Source organism: Nycticebus coucang, chromosome 9 (assembly GCF_027406575.1).
Source record: "Nycticebus coucang isolate mNycCou1 chromosome 9, mNycCou1.pri, whole genome shotgun sequence".
In the NCBI taxonomy this organism is placed as follows: domain Eukaryota; kingdom Metazoa; phylum Chordata; class Mammalia; order Primates; family Lorisidae; genus Nycticebus; species Nycticebus coucang.
The window spans coordinates 14,388,467-14,409,930 of record NC_069788.1 but is presented as its reverse complement, the minus strand read 5'-3'; the positions used below and the strand labels follow the sequence as shown (position 1 = coordinate 14,409,930).

At 38.3% G+C, this 21,464-nt stretch overlaps 1 protein-coding gene across 3 annotated transcripts in view; it reads left to right on the top strand.

Annotated features, from left to right (window-relative positions):
* COL19A1 (collagen type XIX alpha 1 chain) overlaps positions 1–21,464 on the top strand; it is a 358,807-nt gene that overhangs the window by 82,076 nt on the left and 255,267 nt on the right. For 2 of the 3 annotated variants that reach the window (XR_008382367.1, XM_053601514.1), the window contains exons 10-11: positions 247–300; positions 17,237–17,281. Coding sequence is in view for 2 of the 3 variants with exons in the window: in XM_053601514.1 (XP_053457489.1) it covers positions 247–300; positions 17,237–17,281 (99 nt within the window). In the remaining variant the exon portion in view is untranslated. The remainder of the gene's footprint in view (positions 1–246; positions 301–17,236; positions 17,282–21,464) is intronic. The other variant, XM_053601516.1, reaches the window with a different exon arrangement.

Here is a 21,464-nt window from a genome sequence, read left to right as displayed (position 1 = left end):
GTCTACTTTTAGTTCAGTTAGTGCGTAGATATTTATTTATTAATTCTTGAGGTGTTTTTTTTTTTTTACAATTTATTGACTGCCAAAGTCTGTTTGATAACTGTGGAGAACATGAGAAAGGAACCTGTAACGTGACCTTTGTTTAAGCGAAAGCAACTCGTTTATGCAAGGGTAGATTCTCTTTGACTATATTAGCAATTAATGCATACTTCAAATAAACTCTTTATGAACTCTTCTACATTTTAGGGCACAGTTGGGAGTAAAGGTGAATTTGGTACTCCTGGGATTCCTGGAGAGAAGGTACGTTTATTTGCTATTTGATTAAACTTTGTGGTTATGTTATAAACTTGTATCAGATAAGATAGGGAAATATACAGAACAAGTCTGATCTGGTGGCAGCAAACTCAGGCCCTACACAAGGACTGCCAAAAACTCCCCATTGTGTTATTTTGTAAATAAAGTTTTATTTATTTATTTAATATAAACCTCATCTCATTTACTTAATTATTGTGTTAAGACATTTATACTCTATACTTAATAAATTTGACAAGTACCCTTGCATTATGCACCATAGGTGTGATCCCACCATTCACCCTCCCTCGATCTGACATCTCCTCCCCCACCTCCAACCCCCTTCCTCCCTCCTTTGTCCTGGGCCATAGTTATGATCTATTCTTCACATGAAAGTGTGAGTGATTGTAAATTGGTTTCATAATAGTACTGAGTAGATTGGATATTTTTTCTTCCATTCTTGAGATACTTTACTAAGTAGGATATGTTCCAGCTCCATCCATGTAAACGTAAAAGAGGTAAAGTCTCCATTTTTTAAGGCTTCATAATATTCCATGGTATACATATGCCACAATTTATTAATCCATTCATGGGTCGATGGGCACTTGGGCTTCTTCCATGACTTGGCTATTATGAATTGAGCTGCAATGAACAATCTGGTGCAAATATTTTTGTTATGAAGTGATTTTTGGTCTTTTGGATATAGACTTAGTAGAGGAATTGCAGGATCAAACAGCAGGTCTACTTTTAGATCCCTGAGTATTCTCCATACTCCTTTCCAAAAGGGACGTATTAGCTTGCACTCCCATCAGCAGTGTAGAAGTGTTCCCTTTTCTTCACTTCCACGCCAACAGCTGTAGTTTTGGGATTTTGTTATGTGAGCCACTCTTACTGGAGTTAGATAATATCTCAGTGGTTTTGATTTGCATTTCTCTGATGATTCAAGATGATGAGCATTTTTTCATGTGTCTGTAGGCCATGAGTCTATCTTCTTCAGAGACGCTTCTGTTCAAGTCCCTTTCTCACAATGAAATGGGATTACTTGTTCTTTTCTTATTAATACGTTTGAGTTCTCAGGGATTCTGGTTATCAAACCTTTGTCAGAAGCATAACCTGCAAATATCCTCTCCCATTCTGAGGGCTTTCTGCTTGCTTTACTTACTGTGGTCTTGGCTGTGCAGAAGCTTCTTAGTCTAAGATCCCAGTAATGTATTTTTGGTGTTGCTTCAATTGCCCAGGGGGGTCCTCCTCATAAAGTATTCTCCCAGGCCAATCTCTTCAAATGTTTCTCCTGCACTCTCTCCAAGAATCTTTATAGTTTCCTGTCTTAAGTTTAAATCTTTTATCCAGTGAGAGTCAATTTTTATTAATGGTGAAAGGCACAGGTCTAGTTTCAGTCTCCTACAAGTCGCCAAGTTTTAAAGAAACACAGGCACACTTATTTGGTTTCATTATGGTTTATGCCTCATGGCAAGTTTAAGTAATCCTTCCAGAGACTGTGTGTTCCACAAAATCTTCACACTCTGGCCCTTTTCAGAAAATGTTTACTGACCCCTGCTCTAGAAAATGTTTACTGACCCCTGTTAACTGGCCGCAATTCTGTTAACAGCCCAGAGCTTCTTAAATTCACTGTTTTATATATGATCGAGTATCTTACTATGGATTTCACTGAAGACAAAAATTAAGTAATCTCTATAAACATTTTATCGTGTAGTAGCATGTGAGATACTATAACTAAAAACACACAAAAGATATTTCAACCCATCGATAAAATCCTATAGAACAACTATTACATATCCACAGAAATTAAAAATAGAAAATTTTGAAAATATAAATAAATCAACAAAATCCTATAATGTAGTATTAAGACCATGAAATAGTTGATTTTCATGGTTTCTTCTCAAATACCATGGTGATGATTTTAATCATAAGTTCACTTGCAAAATTAGTGATGGAGTTTCCCATCTTATTCAAGTTCAGGTATATTAAAGTGCAATTACCTTATTTTTTGCTATATATACACATTTTTTTTTATTGTTGGGGAATCATTGAGGGTACAATGAGACAGGTTATGCTGCTTATGTTTGCTGGGTGAAGTCCCTCTATTAATAGTGTCCACCCCCAAAAGGTGTGTCACACACCATGGCCCCGCACCTGTCTCCCTATATGTTAATATCAATAACTTTATTGAATTATTAAATTTCTCTTATGTTGATGCTAAGAAAATTCTCTTCTTCATTAAAATAAGTTAATACTTTTTTACAGCTGATCTAGCTGCTCTAATTATCAAGGGAGTCCACTATGACTTATCTAAAAGGCCATCACCTCTGTGGTTTTAGTCCCCTAAAGTTGGCACAGGAATAACTGAAGATGACGTGGTAGGAGGCTCAGAGGTTTTTGGACAGTCTTTTTTTTTTGTTTATTTGAGACTTTCTTAAATGTATCTCTGATATTTGACTGCCATGGCGATACTACTTGTTTTCTTTAGAAATTATTCAATTCTGTATGTGAATGTTTTACTCTTGTAGTAATGTAACTGCTGCACTCATGGAAACTCAATCAACTGTGTTGATCAATAATAGCTTGCTGTAAATTGATGTTTTATTGGGGGCTATCCTCTTCTTTAAGCTTGCTGCTGGCATTAATTGAAGATGCTTCATCATATGGAAAGATCCTCTCAAATACCTATTCAAGGGTACAATTCTTTCAAAATACCTTTTGTTTAGAGATCACTGCTCCATTGCTTAACCCCTAAAGTTACTTCCTAATCCGAATTTGCCTTGTATGCATATTCTACCAATCTTTTTCTAAAATACATTTTTAACAAACTGATTGTTTATGTTGCAGATCATTATGATCTTTCAAATTATTTAGACTATGGAGTCTTTTCCTTTTGTAAAAGCACATGCAGATGCATTGGCGTGCTTGGACTATAAAATAGACTATTGGACTTTATTGTGGGATGTAAAGTAAGATTCATATACATTCATATGAAAAATTATAGGAAAGCAGGATAAAACTCCCCTGGAATGCTGTAAAACAGAATTTATTAAGATTAGTTTAAAATACCATGAATTTTAACACTCCAAAGTGACAGCACTTAGATCCAAAACCAGATGTAAACTGCTATGATTGGCTGTGGAACAGGCTCTCAATTCCTGGAAAGGTGATGTTCGGAGCCTGGGTACAACGCCAGGGCTTGATAAGTAAATCCACAGCATCAATTCTGTCAAAAGTTGTTTAAATCAATTGCAATCAAGGGCCACGAAGGAAGAAAGCCATCGTCTAGAGAGCTAAGTAAGTTTGCAAGCCAAGAGATTCTCTGGAAAAAAATAGGACTTCTTAGAAAGAGGGCATTTGAGGCAATGTGAGGGAATTGGAGCAGGACATAGCGCTGCAGAAATAAACACCATTCAGAATCACAGACGTTGCTCCTTTTCCTAGAAGTCCATTTTTGTAGGAAGAAGAATCTTGTGTGGTGACTCACCCACATTCCACTTAAAGTAAAACTTTAATGGATGTAAAGAAATACACCGATAATCTAGTTGGACCAAGTCGTTCTGAGAACTGAAATCCTCAGCCCTGGGGGCCCATTTGGCTGAAATGCTAACCAAGTGGGTCTTGTAAAACCAGTTAACGGGCGTCTGTGTTTGTGTGAAGACTCTGTCTCCAGAGAACTTAAGAATCTAATGTGCTAAAGAAGCAGCTGTATTGATCATATCCTCAGACCATGGCAAAATTGTCCTGGCAAATATTCTTCTTGTTTCCCCAAGAAGTTTTCTTCTGGGTCTAATTTACTTGAGCTGCTTTGAAAGAGCCTTACAGACAATTAGTGAATTCATGCAATTTCCAGTGGTTCTAAATGTGGCATCAGACAATACTTAGCTCTTGTTTCCCAGATTCATGAATCTTCAGAGATGCTACTTTGTAGCTGACATCCACCCATTTGTATAAAGACTACTTTGTACCTAATATCCTACTATTTATATAAACACGGAGTCTTCAACCACTTTCTTTTCCCAAGGTCTCACGCTGGTTGTAGCAGCTCTGCTTCTAACCTGTCACTTCATTTAGCTGTTGAAAAGATGTAACAGCCATGGATGAAAAAATCCATATAAGAGCGTTTTTCTCAATTATATCATTCACTGGTTGCCGTTTATTTGAAATAATGCTAGTGAATATATGCCAAAAGTTACTCTTATTTATCTGATGGTATGCTTAATAAATTTTAAATGTTTTTTTTTAATTCAAACTTTTTGATCAATAATCGTAGTGCTTATGTTTTGGGGTAGAAGATTTCTATTGTTTTATGTTGAAAATACCTTGTTTGGTTTTCATAGGTAGATTTCCAAAGAACAAACTATTAGTTCTTAATAAATAGTTCTCCTCAAAGCTCTATTTCTCACATTTGCCTTAATGGGAGTTAAGTGCGTCTTACAGAGCTGCTCATGCAACACCCTTGAGCTTCAGTCTGAATTTGCTTCTCAGCATTCATAGTTTTGTTTTTGTTTCCTTTTTCATAAAATTTCTAGTAATTAAAAGTACTGTAAAAAATAAAATAAGAACGATGAATTGTTACAATGTTTCATTTGGAGGAAGAGGTACTCGGTGCCATAGAGCGTATCTCAATGTGAAGTATTTTTATTTTTTAAAGACTAGCATTTAGCTAGGAAGCTGATCTGTATTCATGAAGTGAAGCATATTCTAAGCAGTATAAAGTAGAATTTGTATATTATCTGCACTTTACACTGACATCCAACGTGATCCTGTAATAAATAAGGTGATTTGCATATAAATCTCATTCTAATATAAACCTACGCTTTGAGTTTGGCGAGGTAATCATGGTAGATATTTTTAAGTCATGGCCCTGACCAAACTATTAGTTTACTGAGGTGGCATTTTCTTCTGAGACCCAGGAGGAGAATAATACACTAATTGCACTATTTTATGAAATCTATTTATGGAATATGGATGGATGGGGTGAAGAAACACATCTTTAAGGATGAAGAAACATCATATTTAGTTATGTTCTTTTGTAATTATAACACACTACGGACTTGCACTAGGCGTGCATCATCTAATATATATAGCCTTACTGTCAAAACGTCACAGAAAAATAACTATCCCCTTTTATTTATTCAACATGGCTATGATTTTGAAAAAGATTTGGTAAATGTTCCATCGTGTATGAGTTCGTGAATATCAATTCTATATAGCGGGTGTTATTAGGTATAAATAGTTGGTGACTTCTGGTAAACTGGGATGGACAGAAGCCACTGTCGATCTAAATGAGTGAATTGAACGGTTCAATTTTCAAGAAAAATGAATGACTCAGTGCCTAAGATCTTGGGTATTCATGTGCCCACACACTCTCACACTCACACACAGACACACATGCTCACATCTGACATTACAGAGCATGAAGTGTGAAAATGAGATGAGGATTTGGACACTGGGAGCGAATCCTGACCCCTTTCCCCCCAACATAGCACTCAAACCACGCCTACTTTCATTGCCTGTAACATTTCAAATGAAAAATTCACTTATGTATGTTGATGCGATAGATATGTTTTTTGAGAAATGGGATTTTTTAAAAAATAGGAATAATTGTTTTCCAATAATCCTAATAATGTAATAGTAAAAATCAAACAAATATAGAGCCTCATTTATACTAAATTACTTAGAACTTCTCCTAAAATGTTTATGTTAGTGAGTAAACTTTATTTTTTTTTCTTTTTTTTATTGTTGGGGATTCATTGAGTGTACAATAAGCCAGGTTACACTGATTGCATTTGTTAGGTAAAGTCCCTCTTGCAATCATGTCTTGCCCCCAGAAGGTGTGGCACACATCAAGGCCCTAGTGAGTAAACTTTAAATAAGTTATTTTTGATCCTCATAGAATAGGTATGCAGTAAATGGTAGCTATCACCTTGTTACTATACTAACATTAAGTACCCAGAGTTACTCTGCTGGGGCTTAAATTTCAGCTCAAAATGTTACTCTGTAATTTAGAGCATAACACTTGGTCTCTCTCTGTGTCAGTTTTCTCTTTCATAAAACCATTATATTGTACCTGCTTCTGGCTTTGCTTTAAAGATTAAATGACTTCATTCATGAAAGTGCCAGGTCAGTGTCTGACATTAAAATATTTGGTAAATGATAGTAACAATAAACAGTTTGATGATTCTATTATTCTAGAGTCTGGCTTGCTGTGAACTCCTGGAGGGAATTAGAACTCCCTGGAGAGAATTTATACTCTTGCTATCAGCCAAAAGGCTGAGGAGTAGTCATTGGAGGGAAATGTATATTGCTTATGCAAAATGTGTGCAGTGGAAAATATTGGAATAAAAGTCACATGTCTTGGGCGGTGCCTGTGGCTCAGTTGGTAAGGCGCCAGCCCCATATACCGAGGGTGGCGGGTTCAAACCCGGCCCCGGACGAACTGCAACAAAAAAATAGCCGGGTGTTGTGGCAGGTGCCTGTAGTCCCAGCTACTTGGGAGGCTGAGGCAACAGAATCGCTTAAGCCCAGGAGTTGGAGGTTGCTGTGAGCTGTGTGAGGCCACGGCACTCTACCGACGGCCATAAAGTGAGACTCTGTCTCTACAAAAAAAAAAAAAAAATCACATGTCATAAACTAGATGTTAGGAAACCAATGAATTCCTCACCAGAAATATACAGAAGAGTATAGACTTGTAACGACAAGAATGCAGCATTATTATTGTGCTAAACACGATCAAGAACCTTCCTCACGTTATTTCATTCCATTCTTACCACACTTCTGCGAGGTAAGATTGATCATTATGATTTTACACTTTAAGAAACTGAGATAGAGAGAGAAACAAAACTTCCCCTAAATTTTATAGCCAGGGGTAGAGCCAGGATTTGAGCCTGTATCCTGAGGAATCCACAGCTCTTGCACCTTTGCCAGAGTTACCTCAACTGGGTAGGCCTTTAAATACCTAGATTTCCTTTATACAGAGAGTTGTGAGTTAGGTCTTAAGTTGTTTGCCTGCCAGCATGGAGAGTGAATCGTACAGTTTGCTTCCTGCACTCTGCGCCATGGAGGGCTGAGTCCTTTCCTTTTAAACCAATGGGCCCCTTTTCAACTGTACCTGAACTGACAGGTTCTGACTCCCCCACTCTCAGAAGACTGTCCACCTAGTCAGAATTACCATGCATATGTTTTGTTTTTGTTTTGCCAAATGAGAGGATTTTGTAAATAAGTATCAAAGCAATACAACTTTGGTTAGCTTCCAAATACAAAATTACATCAGAAATATCTTTTCAAACTCACCCCACTTAACTCTCTGGAGATCCTTAATCTGCCCTGTGCATTACCTCTAGGCAGCTCAAACAGGGCCAGTCTCCGGATTTTTGACACCTCAATAGAAAATTCTCTCCAAACTTTTGTTCTCCAGCAAATATGCTTTGAGACTGTGTGTGTGTCTGTGTGTGTGTATACCCATGCACACATAGTATTTATCAGAAGCAAGTGTTGTACTTAGTACCATGACTTGATTAAAAATAAATAAATTGACTTCTAGAGGTAAAAAGCCATATGCATTAAGGCACATAACAAGTGCATCTGATAACGTGATGAGAGAGTTGCCAAACTTTATGGGGGCAAGACATGATTGCAAGAGGGACTTTACCTAACAATTGCAATCAGTGTAACCTGGCTTATTGTACCCTCAATGAATCCCCAACAATAAAAAAATAAAAATAAAAAAATAAAAAAAATAACATTTGCCTGCAAAAAAAAAAAATAGAAAATACAAATTCTTTTGTTTCAATACACAGCTATGATTTAACAATAAAAAAGAAAAGACAAAAAAAAAATAGCTGGACCAAGTGTCCCCATCTGTGGTGCTCTGTATGCTGCATCTTTTCACCATGAACTCTGAAGCCCTCAGTCACGGCAGTAAGATGAGGGAGAACGAGGTAGATCCATTGTTCCCCAACAGTCTTTGTATTTCTCTTCTTTTGGAAAATGAAATAAGTATGATCTTTGAATCTTGATTTTCCCTGAAAAGGCATTTGATGAGAAGCCTGCAGCTTCAGAAAATAAAAGCAGATGCTGTTACAGTTTACGTAAGCGCAGACAAGGCTGGTAGCTGCTGTGAATTGTAATGAACTCCGCAACAGCGCTGGTCCAGATGCAGCATCAACGCTTCAAAGACTCAGAAACTTAGGAGCATTTAGTGAAAAAACTAGAGAAATTTTAAGCCATTTGGCTTCCTGTCTGTGTGAGTTTCACCTAATTTTTCCATAGGCTTCCAGAATTAAGCTTAATTTTAGAGTTCCCATCAAGTTTTTTTTTTTTAAGCAGTCAACATACCTATTTGCATGTGATAATTTCTTAGAGAAATTAAAAACATTAAGTGAGAAGGGAGAAAAAAAGGACAAATCAGCTTTATTCTAGCGATGAGATATTTCCTGCCTATGAAATTGTGAAGGTTTATAAAACACGTATGGACTCCACATTAGAGAAAATGCCTCTTAAACAGATAATCACCTGTACATCTGTGGATTTTAGAAGTCTGTAATGAATGAAAGAATAGTCAAATGCAGATATAGGGTTGAATTTTTTTTTTTAATTTTTTTTTTTTATTGAGACAGAGTCTCACTTTGTCACCCTCAGTAGAGTACCATGGCATCATAGCTCACAGCAACCTCAAACTCTTGGGCTCAAGCAATTCTCTTGCCTCAGCTTCCCTAATAGCTGGGACTACAGACAGCCACCACAACACCCAGCTATTTTTTTTGTTTTGTTTGTTTAGCAGGCCTGGGCCGGGTTCGAACCCACCAGCTCTGGAGCATGTGGCCAGCCCTGTAACTCCTGAGCTACGGGTGCCCAGCCAGGGTTGAACTTTTTACCATAGTATTCTATGAACTAGTATTCATAGAAAAAAAAATAACCACAAACAAAACAGTTTTTTCAACCTACTTGTTGGCTTCATTTATTAAAGGTACAGAATAAAAGTTGAATTATCAGTGAAAAAAAGCCCCCCTTGTATGTGGCGTAATTGTCATTTAATTGTCTCATCTGTAGACGTACATCGATACATCATAGCACTGAAGAAAGCAGAAACACAAGAAGGACAAAGGTAATAGAAGTACAGGAAAAATGAAAAGAAACTTGTTCACTGTGCATCTGATTTTATTTCTTAATGGTTTCTTATTCGCTTTTAATGCCTTCCACTTGCACCCCAAGTAGAGCAGTTGGCAGAGAACGCAGCAGATGGACAACACGCTCAGCCACACGGCCTATCTGGCACCCAGGCACTTGACTTCTATTTGCTAAGCAGATTTCAAGAACCCAGTCTACTAATGCTCCTATTTGGTTTAATTCAGTGTCAGCATCTAGCACATAAATATTAAAATATTTCCATAAAAAGATCACACACTCTGTTTCTCCTCCTGGTTTAGCGGCCAATTATTTTATTCTTGGGTAGATTGCTGAGATACTGGAGTGGATTTAAAGATGTAACTGCTAGTTTTTAAAGATGTCTTTAGATATTGGAGTTTTCTTAAAGTGGCTGTATCTAAAGGTCAGCCTTAGATATGTATGTTGGTCAGTAAGTCCAGGATGGCAACAGTCGGTGTAAGGCTCTGCATGGACCTCTTAGGCGAGAGGAGGTGATTGGAGAGGGTGGTCACAGACAATCGGTGTCTTGCTTCCCTTCCACTGTCACTGCATTTTCACAAATGACAAATTCAATGCTCATTCATCTTTTTTGGAGAAGTCTCCCTGGCAGGATTAACAGTTAACCCACTCTGCTTAAATAGCTTTATTTATATCACCAATATCGTGTGTGTCTGTATCCCCTGCTAGAATGTGAGCTTCTGGAGGAGGACGTGGTATCCTGTCACCTCCACGACCCCATCACTTGGTCCAGTATGTGGCACCTGATTGATTCTGCATGTTAGGCTCAAGGAGAGTGCTTTGGGGAAGGAAAATCTCTCCTCTAACAGCAAAGCTTACAGGTGTTGCTTCCTAGAATGAAAAATAATAGAAGTGTGTGCATCTCCAGAATTTGCTTCGTATTTATTCTTAGACTAACTATGCTCTTCCTTTCCTTGCAAGCACACATTTTCAAGTGACCTTACTTTCTTTTTATCCAAACTAGGTCTGAAAATCTCCTTTTTTACAACATTGCTGAAGTGTATCCTTTCTCCCTTTCTTCACAACCACTCACTTCAGGACTAAAGAGGAATAACCCAAGGCTTTAGTGTATTTAAGCTCTGGTAGAAGTAACTGATAGGGAGTAGAACTATAAATTACTCATCACGAGGAGTATTTTAGACAGGAAATGGTTTGCAGTTACTGGTATCTCACTGCCCTCAATTAGGAGCCGACTAATGACTCCATCCTCCTCTTTATATCTTAAACCATCTTCCATTTGTTAGAATACCTAATTTAGATGTCGATTACTATCCCTCAGATATTTTAGTAGGTGATTCGCATTCAATGCCTTCTGTTTCTTTAGTGTTTTTTGTGATGCTTCAAATTTCCTTAAAGACAATCTTACGGCTAGTCACATGATAAAGTAAAAAGCCCAAACACTTGTCCCTGACACATACAGAAAATCATCACCATCACCCTGGAGCCCGGATTTTGTACAAGTTCTACAATGTTGACTGAGGCTCAATTCCCTAATTTTGCTATATATGGAAAGACATTTTTATCTCTCCAATTTTTATCTCTCTAATTTTTAAATTAGTTGTTTTTTTTGTTTGTTTTTTATTTGAAAAACTCCTACTTTAGCTTGCATTTAATTAATTTGAAAGAGAATTCTAAAATAAAATCCCTGCGAAAGGAAAACACGTGGTTGTAGTTGACTGTAAGTGTCATATATGTAAGCAATTTAGTCTTACAAAAGCAAGTTGTGTTAAGAGAAGTACGGTGCTGTGTGTAGGCAGAACCAAGTGTGCCTGTATGTGAGAGAGTGTGTGTGTAATGGTCCTGCTTTCTATTCTGTGGGGATAAGTCCTTTTCTGTGAGGTGCTGAGTTCTGAGTGCCACATTTTAAAAGACTTGTCTGGCCAGTGTGTGCCCAGAGAACAGGGACTACCACAAGAGACTCAGACTATTATTTAAAAAACGAGTACTTTACCGAACGAAAAGCTCCATATGGCCAAAAGGGGTGTCATGTGTAGGACCCACATGACTTTTTGGGTGTGTAACTGCAGACAACAGAAATAAGGCTAATGGGCAGAAATTTTGGAAATGTTAATTGGGGTGCACAAAGCACTGATTCAGTAACCATGCCTAGAATTTTTATCCCATTTTCTCTCCATAATGCAAATTAAATAACAAAAGTACCTGACTTTAGGAAACTTTCAATAGAGTCTGTACCTCATCAGATTCTTTGGCAGAGGTGGTATGTATAAATGTGGGAATTTCCATTTGTCCTTATATTTGAGAATACATCCGTCTTTTTATTCTAGTTAGATACATCTGTGTATACTTGTGAACATGCAAATACATACACACTCAAGATAAAGGACTTTCAGAGACTAGTTATGGAACTCAGCAACTGCTAACAACCCATATATTACTGTGATTAAGACATGTATTGACCATATGTTACCTTTAGTGGCCAGTCTTCCCTTCTTTTAAATGACCCATAAGAATAAGAAATGAGGGGTGGCGCCTGTGACTCAAAGGAGTAGGGCGCTGGCCCCATATACCAGAGGTGGTGGGTTCAAACCCAGCCCTGGCCAAAAAAAAAAGAGGGCGGTGCCTGTGGCTCAGTGAGTAGGGTGCCAGCCCCACATACCACCACCGAGGGTGGCGGGTTCCATCCCGGCCTCGGCCAAACTGCAAAACAAAAAAATAGCCGGGCGTCATGGCGGGTGCCTGTAGTCCCAGCTCCTGGGGAGGCTGAAGCAAGAGAATCACCTAAGCCCAAGAGCTGGAGGTTGCTGTGAGCTGTGACGCCATGGCCCTCTATCGAGGGCGGCAAAGCGAGACTCTGTCTCTAAAAAAAAAAAGAAGAAGAAGAAATGAGAAATGCTTGAGGTGATGGACCCCTCCAGTTGCCCTCATTTTATTAACATATATTTTATGCCTGTATCAAAACATCACACGTACCCTTCTCATATATACAACTATGTATCCATAATAATTTAAAATAACCAAATTAAAACCTTAAAAAATAAAATAAAAATTATAAAACAAATAAATAACATAGGGTCTCATTTATTTTAAAAGTAAGAAGGTTGGCCTTATCCTGACAATTCATGTGGTAACATATCACATGTAGCTGCATGAAGGACCCAACCAATACAAAGAAGTTAAAGTCTGAGGTCTGAAGCTTTTTATAGTACATAGTGTTTTTTTTTTTTTTTTTGAGAATTCTTTTCTTCAAACAGTGTCTCAAAATACAGAGGGAAAAAATTTTTCCTCACTGAAATAAAAAGACTCAGATTGGACATCTGGAAAAAAAATACAGGGTACAGGTATATTTTTGATTTCCTGAAATGCTTAATAGGCTGAAAACAGTTTAAGAACTGTGTAAAATTCAATATCTGAAGATTTTGGCTGAACAAAGCAGGACTATGGTCAGGAATACAGAGGTCACATTAGTGATATATAAAATCAAAATCAGATTTACTTTTGTTTTATTTGCATTCATGCTATTAATATAATTCTGGCATTCCATTTCTAATATTTCTTCCAACTATTTCATTCAACATTCAATTTAATGAATTGAACATTCAACATTCACCTTTAATGAATATTAATTAATTCAACATTCTCCTTTAATGAATATTAATTAATTAGAGAAGAAATATTGATGTATTTCCAAGTGTACACTAAATTCGAGTTTCCTGGACAACATGCTATAACTGAAATGATTGGTCACATTTTATTTTTTAATGCAGAAACATTATAATAGGACCTCAGACTTTTTAACCAAAAGCTGAATGCCTAACTTTTAAAGAAATAATGACCATGACGTAGTATTATAACTTTCTACTTTGTGGGGCTCATTTAGTTATTTGCAAATCTTTTTTTTACCGGCTTGTTCTATCTTTCTTTGCTGGGTCTCATGGACACTACTAGTTTCACAAACTCTAGGCCTAGGGAATGCGACTCTTTATTAAATGTCCTTCAGATAACATGTATTTCCTGCATTGTAAGATAGAGATTGGTTCTGATGTTAAGGCAATCAGGAAACTAATCATTCATATTTTATGCTCGCCTATTCTTACTGCTAAAAAAAGTTCGCAGTGATTAAAAGGAGCTAAAATGAAATCTTTTGATCAGTTTTTCAGAAAGCCACCAACTTTTCCTAAAGTTTATCTTTGTTTCTTTTCTTTCCAAAAGATTCTCAAAAAGGTTATTTTGAATTCTGGCTAGAGTGCTTTTTTATTGCTCTGTGAAGTTGCAGACACGCTATGTATTATAGTAGCAAATAAGAAACAATACTATCAGCAGCAACATTAGATTTTTACTGCCTATATGACACGCATTTATTCACTTGCACTCCTGTAGTTTGAATTTGTACCTGGAAAGGGACATCGGTCCTTTGATAGGAAAACCTATGAAGTATGTGCCTCAGAAACAAGTTTTGAAAGTTATGGTTGCCATGAGAATCATTGATTATAATTTTCTTTCTACAATAAACTAAAATATTGATTGGAAGCCAAAAGAAAAGAATCTTATTCCTTCCTTGGGCTGAGATTGAGAGGACAGAGACAGGAGGAGTTTAGAAACAGCAAATAACATGTACCCTTCCCGTAATTTTGGCTTGATGTTTACAGACAAGTTTGAATTAAGTTTGACCCTGAACTCCTGTGGCACCTTGAGTTTTAAACCTGGAAATCAGAATGAACATAAAGGAAGGATCATTCTGTCGACATAATCTCAATTTTAGACGAAGTCTGCACAGAAACGTCACCATCCATTACTGTTAATAAAATTTTGTCCTTTAGAACTATTTTCTTCTTTACTTTTTATGCTAATTAATAAAGTTCTTTATTTTGTGACATAGAGACAAAAAGAAATAAATTTATCCCTTGAGGACTGGAATACTAACAGATTATTTTAAATGATTACACGTTTCTAAGCAGGGCATCTCAACATGTTTCAAAAACATCACCCACGTGTGGCTGTGTCATGTGAGGCCAACCCGTTTCCTCTGAGAGATAATTGGTGATACTGCTTCTTGGGTTATCTTGGGGTCTAGAATTATGTTTACGAAACGAATTCCCAATCAGGAAAGAGCAGAGACCAATTAACACTGACCACAGGAAAAACACAATGTTTTAAGTATAACAATCATAAAACATGTGTCCATCAGAGACAAATTTTCAGTATCACAGTTTTAAAGACAGTGTGTCTGGGTGTGACCATGACCTGACACATGGCAGGTGGGACTCTGCCAGGACGCAGAGAGCTTGATACTTGAGAAGCGCGCTCTGTGAGAAAAGAAAAAGAGGCGATGCTGTCATGACTTTTTTCCCCAAAAAAAGTATGTTTGGCATTGTAGACTTCACTGGATTATATGCCATATCTTGTTATCATGTATAACTTGTAATATGATGCAAAACATTATATTGGATCAACTGATGAACATAATCTGCAGCTTATGAACAAGTGGACATACTTCTGTGATGAGTAACAGAAGCTCCGTTTCCACAGACTGTTCTCTGGTGTCAAATACTTAATGTGCTTTTACTGTTGCATTACCCCTTGAAATGGGAAGTTTCTAATAGGCTTGCATGATGAATAGAAATGAGTTTATTGCATAGATAAGTACCCTGTTTCCCCGAAAATAAGACAGTGTCTTATTTTAAGGTGTGCTCCCAAAGATGTGCTAGGTCTTATTTTCAGGGGACGTCTTATCTTTCCTGTAAGTAGGTCTTATTTTTGGAGGATGTCTTATTTTGGGGGAAGCGGGGTGCATTCTGTTTTATTCATGCTTCAACAGTTAATTATATCGAGCAGCAAAGTTCTGCCTTTAGTGTTTAGTGTATATTGTGATGACATTCAAGTATACAGCCATGTAATGCATATATTAGAAAATCGTATTAACCATAGCTGGATACTTTCCAGACAGCCCTGATACTGTAGAATACTTTGACGCTTTAATCTAATCTAAGAAAAACTTTCGTCTTTAAAATAAAGTGTGCATGTACATAGCAATATATCTCTGGGTATAAAATGGGTGGCACAGTGGGTAGGGCACTGGCCACATACACCATGGCTGGCAGGTTCGAACCTGGCCTGGACCAGCTAAAATCAACAATGACAACTGCAACAAAAAAATAGCCTGGTGGGCATCCATAGTCCCAGCTACTTGGGAGACTGAGGCAAGAGAATTGCTGAAGCCCAAGAGTCTGAAGTTGCTGTGAGCTGTGATGGTACCGCACTCTACAGATTTTTCTGTGCCTAGCATCTTTCTCTTTACCAAGGTGAACTGCCCTTTGGATGCCTTTCCTGTCCCACGCTGCTTTCTCCTCTGGGAAGGAACATGGCTATGTGTGACCAGCACATACAGAGACTGGTATAGTCCACTTTCATGGAAGGATGGGGAGCTACTTCAGGTGGGGCCGACTGCCTCAATACTGCCCCAATAATTCCACACAGAATTTTGAGACTCTGTCTCAAAAAAAAAAAAAAAAAAAGAAACAAAGCAAAAAACACTAAAACTTTCCAAATACGCATTAATGAATGAAATGAAACAATGAAGGCCTCCTCTGTTTATTATACAGAATATATTATTATTACCTTAAAGTTTAAAGATGTGTTTTTTTCCTTATATATTTGTATTTTGTTTAAAGAATCCTAAGAAATGGTATCTAACTGCTTACTAGATAATGCTTGAGGCTGTTATCTTGCAAATTTCAAATGTTAGATAGAAATAAAGCAGGTTAGTGGGACTGTTAGCTTATTTGCGACTGTCTAAACCTGGAAACTCAGAAGCCAAAGTAAATTCTTATAAGCAGCTAAATTCCAACTGAGAATATGCACATTCCCCCAGGAAGAGCTCATTCTAGCCTGTGCAATGTTTACAAACCAGACATGTCAAAGGGATGGTCTGCAAGTTCCAGTCATGGAAACTGCTAGGCATCTGCTGAAAACCTTTTTACCCAAAACAGACGAATAGAAAGAACTAAAAATTCTTCCAAGTAATGGTCTTGTGTAAAATGGCACTGGACATGTCTTCCAAATCAACTTGAAGACAAACAGTGGGTGAGAGTAAGAAAGTAAACGTGCTTCATGGGTATATATGTAATAAGAATACAAACAGGGCGGCGCCTGTGGCTCAAAGGAGTAGGGCGCTGGCCCCATATGCTGGAGGTGGCGGGTTCAAGCCCAGCCCCGGCCAAAATTGCAAAAAAAATACAGACACACACATACGATTTTATGCAAGAAGGCAGAATTAAATCTTTTCCCAGAGACAGTGTCGGAGGCAGCTAGGTTCACAGAACTGAAATGTGTGTTCTACCAAGTACGTATTGGGAATCATCCATATGATGTAGCGATCGTAACTTCTACCTGATAGTTTGCTGTGAGAACATTGACGGGGCCCGTGGGAAGCCCTGTGTCAAATGTGAATATTATACCCAGAGGTCTGAAAGAGAGAAAATGGAATAAAAGATACTACCTCGCCTGTGGAAGGACACAGAAGTGGAGTCAGCAGGCCCTCATTCCAAACCTCATGCAATGCTCTGAGTTAGGAGACCTGCAGTGTGTTACTAAAACCTCTCGGGGCCTCCGTTTCCTTGCTTTAAAAATGAAAATGATAAGCATGGAGTTGTGAAGGAGTGAGTCTGTGGACAGCCTCCGCCATCAGGGACATTGGGCATGCTGGAGGCTACCTGCCCCACAACTCTAAAGCAAGTTGGTACAGACTGGAAAAGAAAAAGACAGTCTGTGTTTATTTATTTCTATGACTAATACATTTTTTTCTGTGTACTTCTTTTAGGGAGAAAATGGTTCACAGGGTGCTCCAGGCTTACCTGGCCAAAAAGTAAGAGTTTTTGAATGTTTTTCAACTGAGCTAAGCATTGTAACATCTTGACAATTGAGTTTGCATACAATACAACACAGATTCTGAAAATGTATTTGATAAAACTGAATTTCTTTAAAGACCCTTAGAAAGCTGCTCATCTGTCTTTCCAAAGAGAACTTGTGGAAGCATTGCCCTTAAACAGCACAATTCTCCAAAGAAGTCCGCAACAGTGGGGCTTTCTGGGGCCCGTGGGCGTGTACATAGCTGTTCTGGGAATGTGTCTGCTATTATTAGTCAGAGACTGGATTTGGTTGCTTCTGGCCTATCTTCCTTTGTGTATATTCCAGATACAACAGTTACAATAGCTGCAATGACATAAAATATTAAATATTACAAAGATGCTATAGACAACCAATCCCTTCAGAAAATGTCTTTCTTTCAGAACAAATTCATAATAAATAAGGAGTTTTGCACAGGACAGATCCTTTTTTTTGTGCCTAGCATCTTTCTCTTGACCAAGGTGAACTGCCCTTTGGATGCCTTTCCTGTCCCAAGCTGCTTTCTTCTCTGGGAAGGAACATGGCTATGTGTGACCAGCACATACAGAGACTGGTATAGTCCACTTTCATGGAAGGATGGGGAGCTACTTCAGGTGGGGCCGGCTGCCTCAATACTGCCCCAATAATTCCACACAGAAAGATCCCATTGGTGCTACATTAGATGCCCACCAAGGCCACGCATATCATTTCTATGCTCTGGAGAAGTTTTATAGGTCTCAGCAACAGGATTTCAGAAGTTACTAGGCATCTAGTATTTTCTGTGTAGCCACAAATATCATTTTAAAAGATACGCAGTTATTCATAGTTTCAGCTTTTGAGAAAATCTTCCTTTACTTGGCCTAACAAAGATAATCAGCCTGAGCCGGCAGCAACGAAAAGGCAAGCTTCTGAATTTCCTCACAGCGGTCTAGACAAAACCCATTGATACCACATGTGTCGCTCTGTGGGTTGAGTTGCAAGCCAAGGGATGTGCAGATTTATCTGCTGGGAAATCGTTTTGGACTTCCCAGCAGCTGTTTGTGGTGGCCGCGTCGTGCTGACATTGTGGCTGATGTACCAGAGGCATTCAGCAGCTTCAGTGTCAGCTTGAATTCATAGATCAAGTTCAAGTCTCTTATTTTAGGTAAAATGTAGAAAAGGTAAACCATTCAGTTATAAAAAAAGATACCCAATAACTCACCTATTTTCTTTCCTGGTAAGTTTCTCGAGGGCAAGTGAAATAAAAATGTTTAACTGTATGTCTGAGTTTGTATGTGTCCATACACATTTGATTATGTGGGTATGTGTGTGCATATAAAATAATACACTCACAAACTATATATGAATGTATGTGTATGTGTGTGTATAGATTATACTAAACAGCTTACATTCCTTTTCATAGAATTAACATAAATTTTAACTATGCCAAGTGTTATGTTGTTGAAGCGTGGCAGAGAAAACTGGAGACCAGAAATGCTTAATCTCTTGTCTCCGTGCCCTCCGGAAGTGCTTACTGAACGCCTTTTCCGTTCAGGGCCCTCTATTGGTAGAGGGATGGACAGGCCCAGCCCTAGCACGCACTGCTGGCCGTGTTGTCAGGAGTGCCTTGCATGCAGGAGGGCTCAGTGTTGTTGAATGTCTGAATGAATAGCAGTACTCGACATATCTGTGCAGAATTGCGTGGGAAAAATAAGCTTGTCAGATCAGAGAGCATTTAGTTGAAGAAAGCGGGAGTTAGAACTGTTAGAATAAATAAAGTGATTGGAGAGCCAGCAGCCCTGCAACCACCCATCCTCCCAGGAGAGCAAACAGGGAAGAGCAAAGCCCTGGTGTCAGGGCTGGAGCCGAACTCCAGGGTTCCAACCTGAAATCCTTCATCACGAGACTTTCCAATTTTTTTTTTTTTTAGAGACAGAGTCTCACTTTGTTGCCCTCGGTAGAGGGCTGTGATATCACAGCTCATAGTAACCTCTAGTTCTTGGGCTTAGGTGATTCTCTTGCCTTAGCCTTCTGAGTAGCTGGGACTACAGGCACTCGCTACAACGCCCGGCTATTTTTTTGTTGCAGTTTGGCAGGGGCCGGGTTCAAACCCGCCACCCTCGGTATGTGGGGCCAGCGCCCTACTCACTGAGCCACAGGCGCTGCCCAAGACTTTCAATAGAACAAAATACCATAAATGTCAACTTTCTAAGAAAGCTGTTTCTACTGGAGCTAATAAAATAAATAATAACAAGAACGGTTAACTTAGTCTGTGTCAGATACTATGAAGGTGCCTTCAAGGCTCAACCCAGTGAGTGAAGCAGTGTTATCACATTTATTTTATTCAGTAGACCCTTCAGGCTCATGAAGATGATGTTGCTTGAAAGTTGCAAAGCTGCAGTCGGTTAAAGGATGGCTATTTTTTAAGTGGGTCTCTTTTCCTATTCTTTTAGTATTTCGGAATATTTCAATCTTGTGTAACTTAATGTTGGATTAGAGATTGCATATTAAAAATGGTGATTTATAATTACTGATGTTTTCAGTGTTAGAAATATTATCCCTATTATTGTAAAAATGGCACGTTATAAGTAGTGTTCCTGTTACTATACACATCGTATTCCTCTTTTGCAGGGAGAGCAAGGTTTTGAAGGCAGCAAAGGAGAAATTGGTGAAAAGGTAAATATCTCTCTTTACATATGCATCTCTAAAAGTAAATTTTTTCTGGAAAATATTTTTCAAGAGAGAGAATCTGACTCTGACTCTGTTGCCCCGAGCAAGAGTGCTATGGCCTCAATCTATATCACAGCAACCTCAAACTCCTGGGTTCAAGTGATCCTCCTGCCTCAGCCTCCCAAATAACTGGGACTGCAGGCACCTGCCTTGATGCCCAGCTAGTTTTTCTATTTTTAGCAGAGATGGGGCCTTGCTCTTGCTCAAGCTGGTCTCAAACTCCTGAGCTCAATAATGCTCCTGCGTTGGTCTCCCAGAGTGCTAGGATTACAGGTGTGAACCACCACACCTGGCCTTGAAATTATTTTGAAATGGAATATTTAATTTGTTTGTCCTTTCTATATTAGAAATTTAATAATTTTATAGAAATATCTAAGTATATTTGCTTCAATGAAGATAAACTAAATATATTGATGATGTCAGAAATCTTGCTATGCTTATTTGCATGGTCTTTAGACATTTATAGTTAATTCAATCCCACTGATAGATTCAAACATTTATGAAGCATTGTATTTTTATATTATGATGTTATTGATTCAGTAAGTACCTATGCCTTCAGATGAATGTTTTAGTTATATTTATACCTAGGTTTTCTGTGCTATTATTTTTTGGCGGTAATAAATAAGGAAAACTTATTGTAATAGAGTCCCACAGAAAAGAGATGGCATATTAACATTAGAATAATTTTATTTTTTTAATTTAATTTTTAATTATAACTGTATACATTTATGGGGCACAATATGGTGATTTGATATACAATGTGGAATGCTTAAATCAGAATCATTAACATAATCAGCACCTCACTTACCTTTTTGTGGTAAGACATTTATAATTTACTCTTAGTTATTTTGAAATGTATCCTTGCCTTGTGCACATTAGGTAAGATCCCACCAAATACCCTCCCTCCTCCCACCAATCACCTGCCCCCCTTCCCTGTCCTCTGTCTTCTCATCCTCTCCCTTATTCATCTATATTTGTGTTTTATCAACAAAATTAGAATACTTTTCAAATGTTTAATAAAGACATGATTTAAAAGGCAAGGGCAAATTATAAGATCAGTATCTCAGGTGAGGTTACAGGGGGCTCCTTAAACCCCACGTGATTATACCAGACCCAGAGGCAGAGAAAACTGTGTGGAGAGCACTGGAGATAGTAGCTGAGGAAAGTAGTCAGCCCAAGATAACACGTAAAAGGGAATCCCGGACAGTCAAGACCTCTGCCTTCTGTCCTCCGGCTCTCAGCTCACCTGTGGGACTCCCACTGGCCAAACCAAATTGAGACTCAGGGGGGTGGGTGACACCCATAAAGGTCTGTGTTCCAGAGCCAAGAGCAAGGTGGAAAAGGTGGTCAATGGCACAAGCCGTGGCAGATGCCAGCCCACTGACCTGGGTGTTGTCATCTTAAGTCACCTTCCGAACTAAATTCTGAGTGGTTAACTTTACATGTTTAGATAG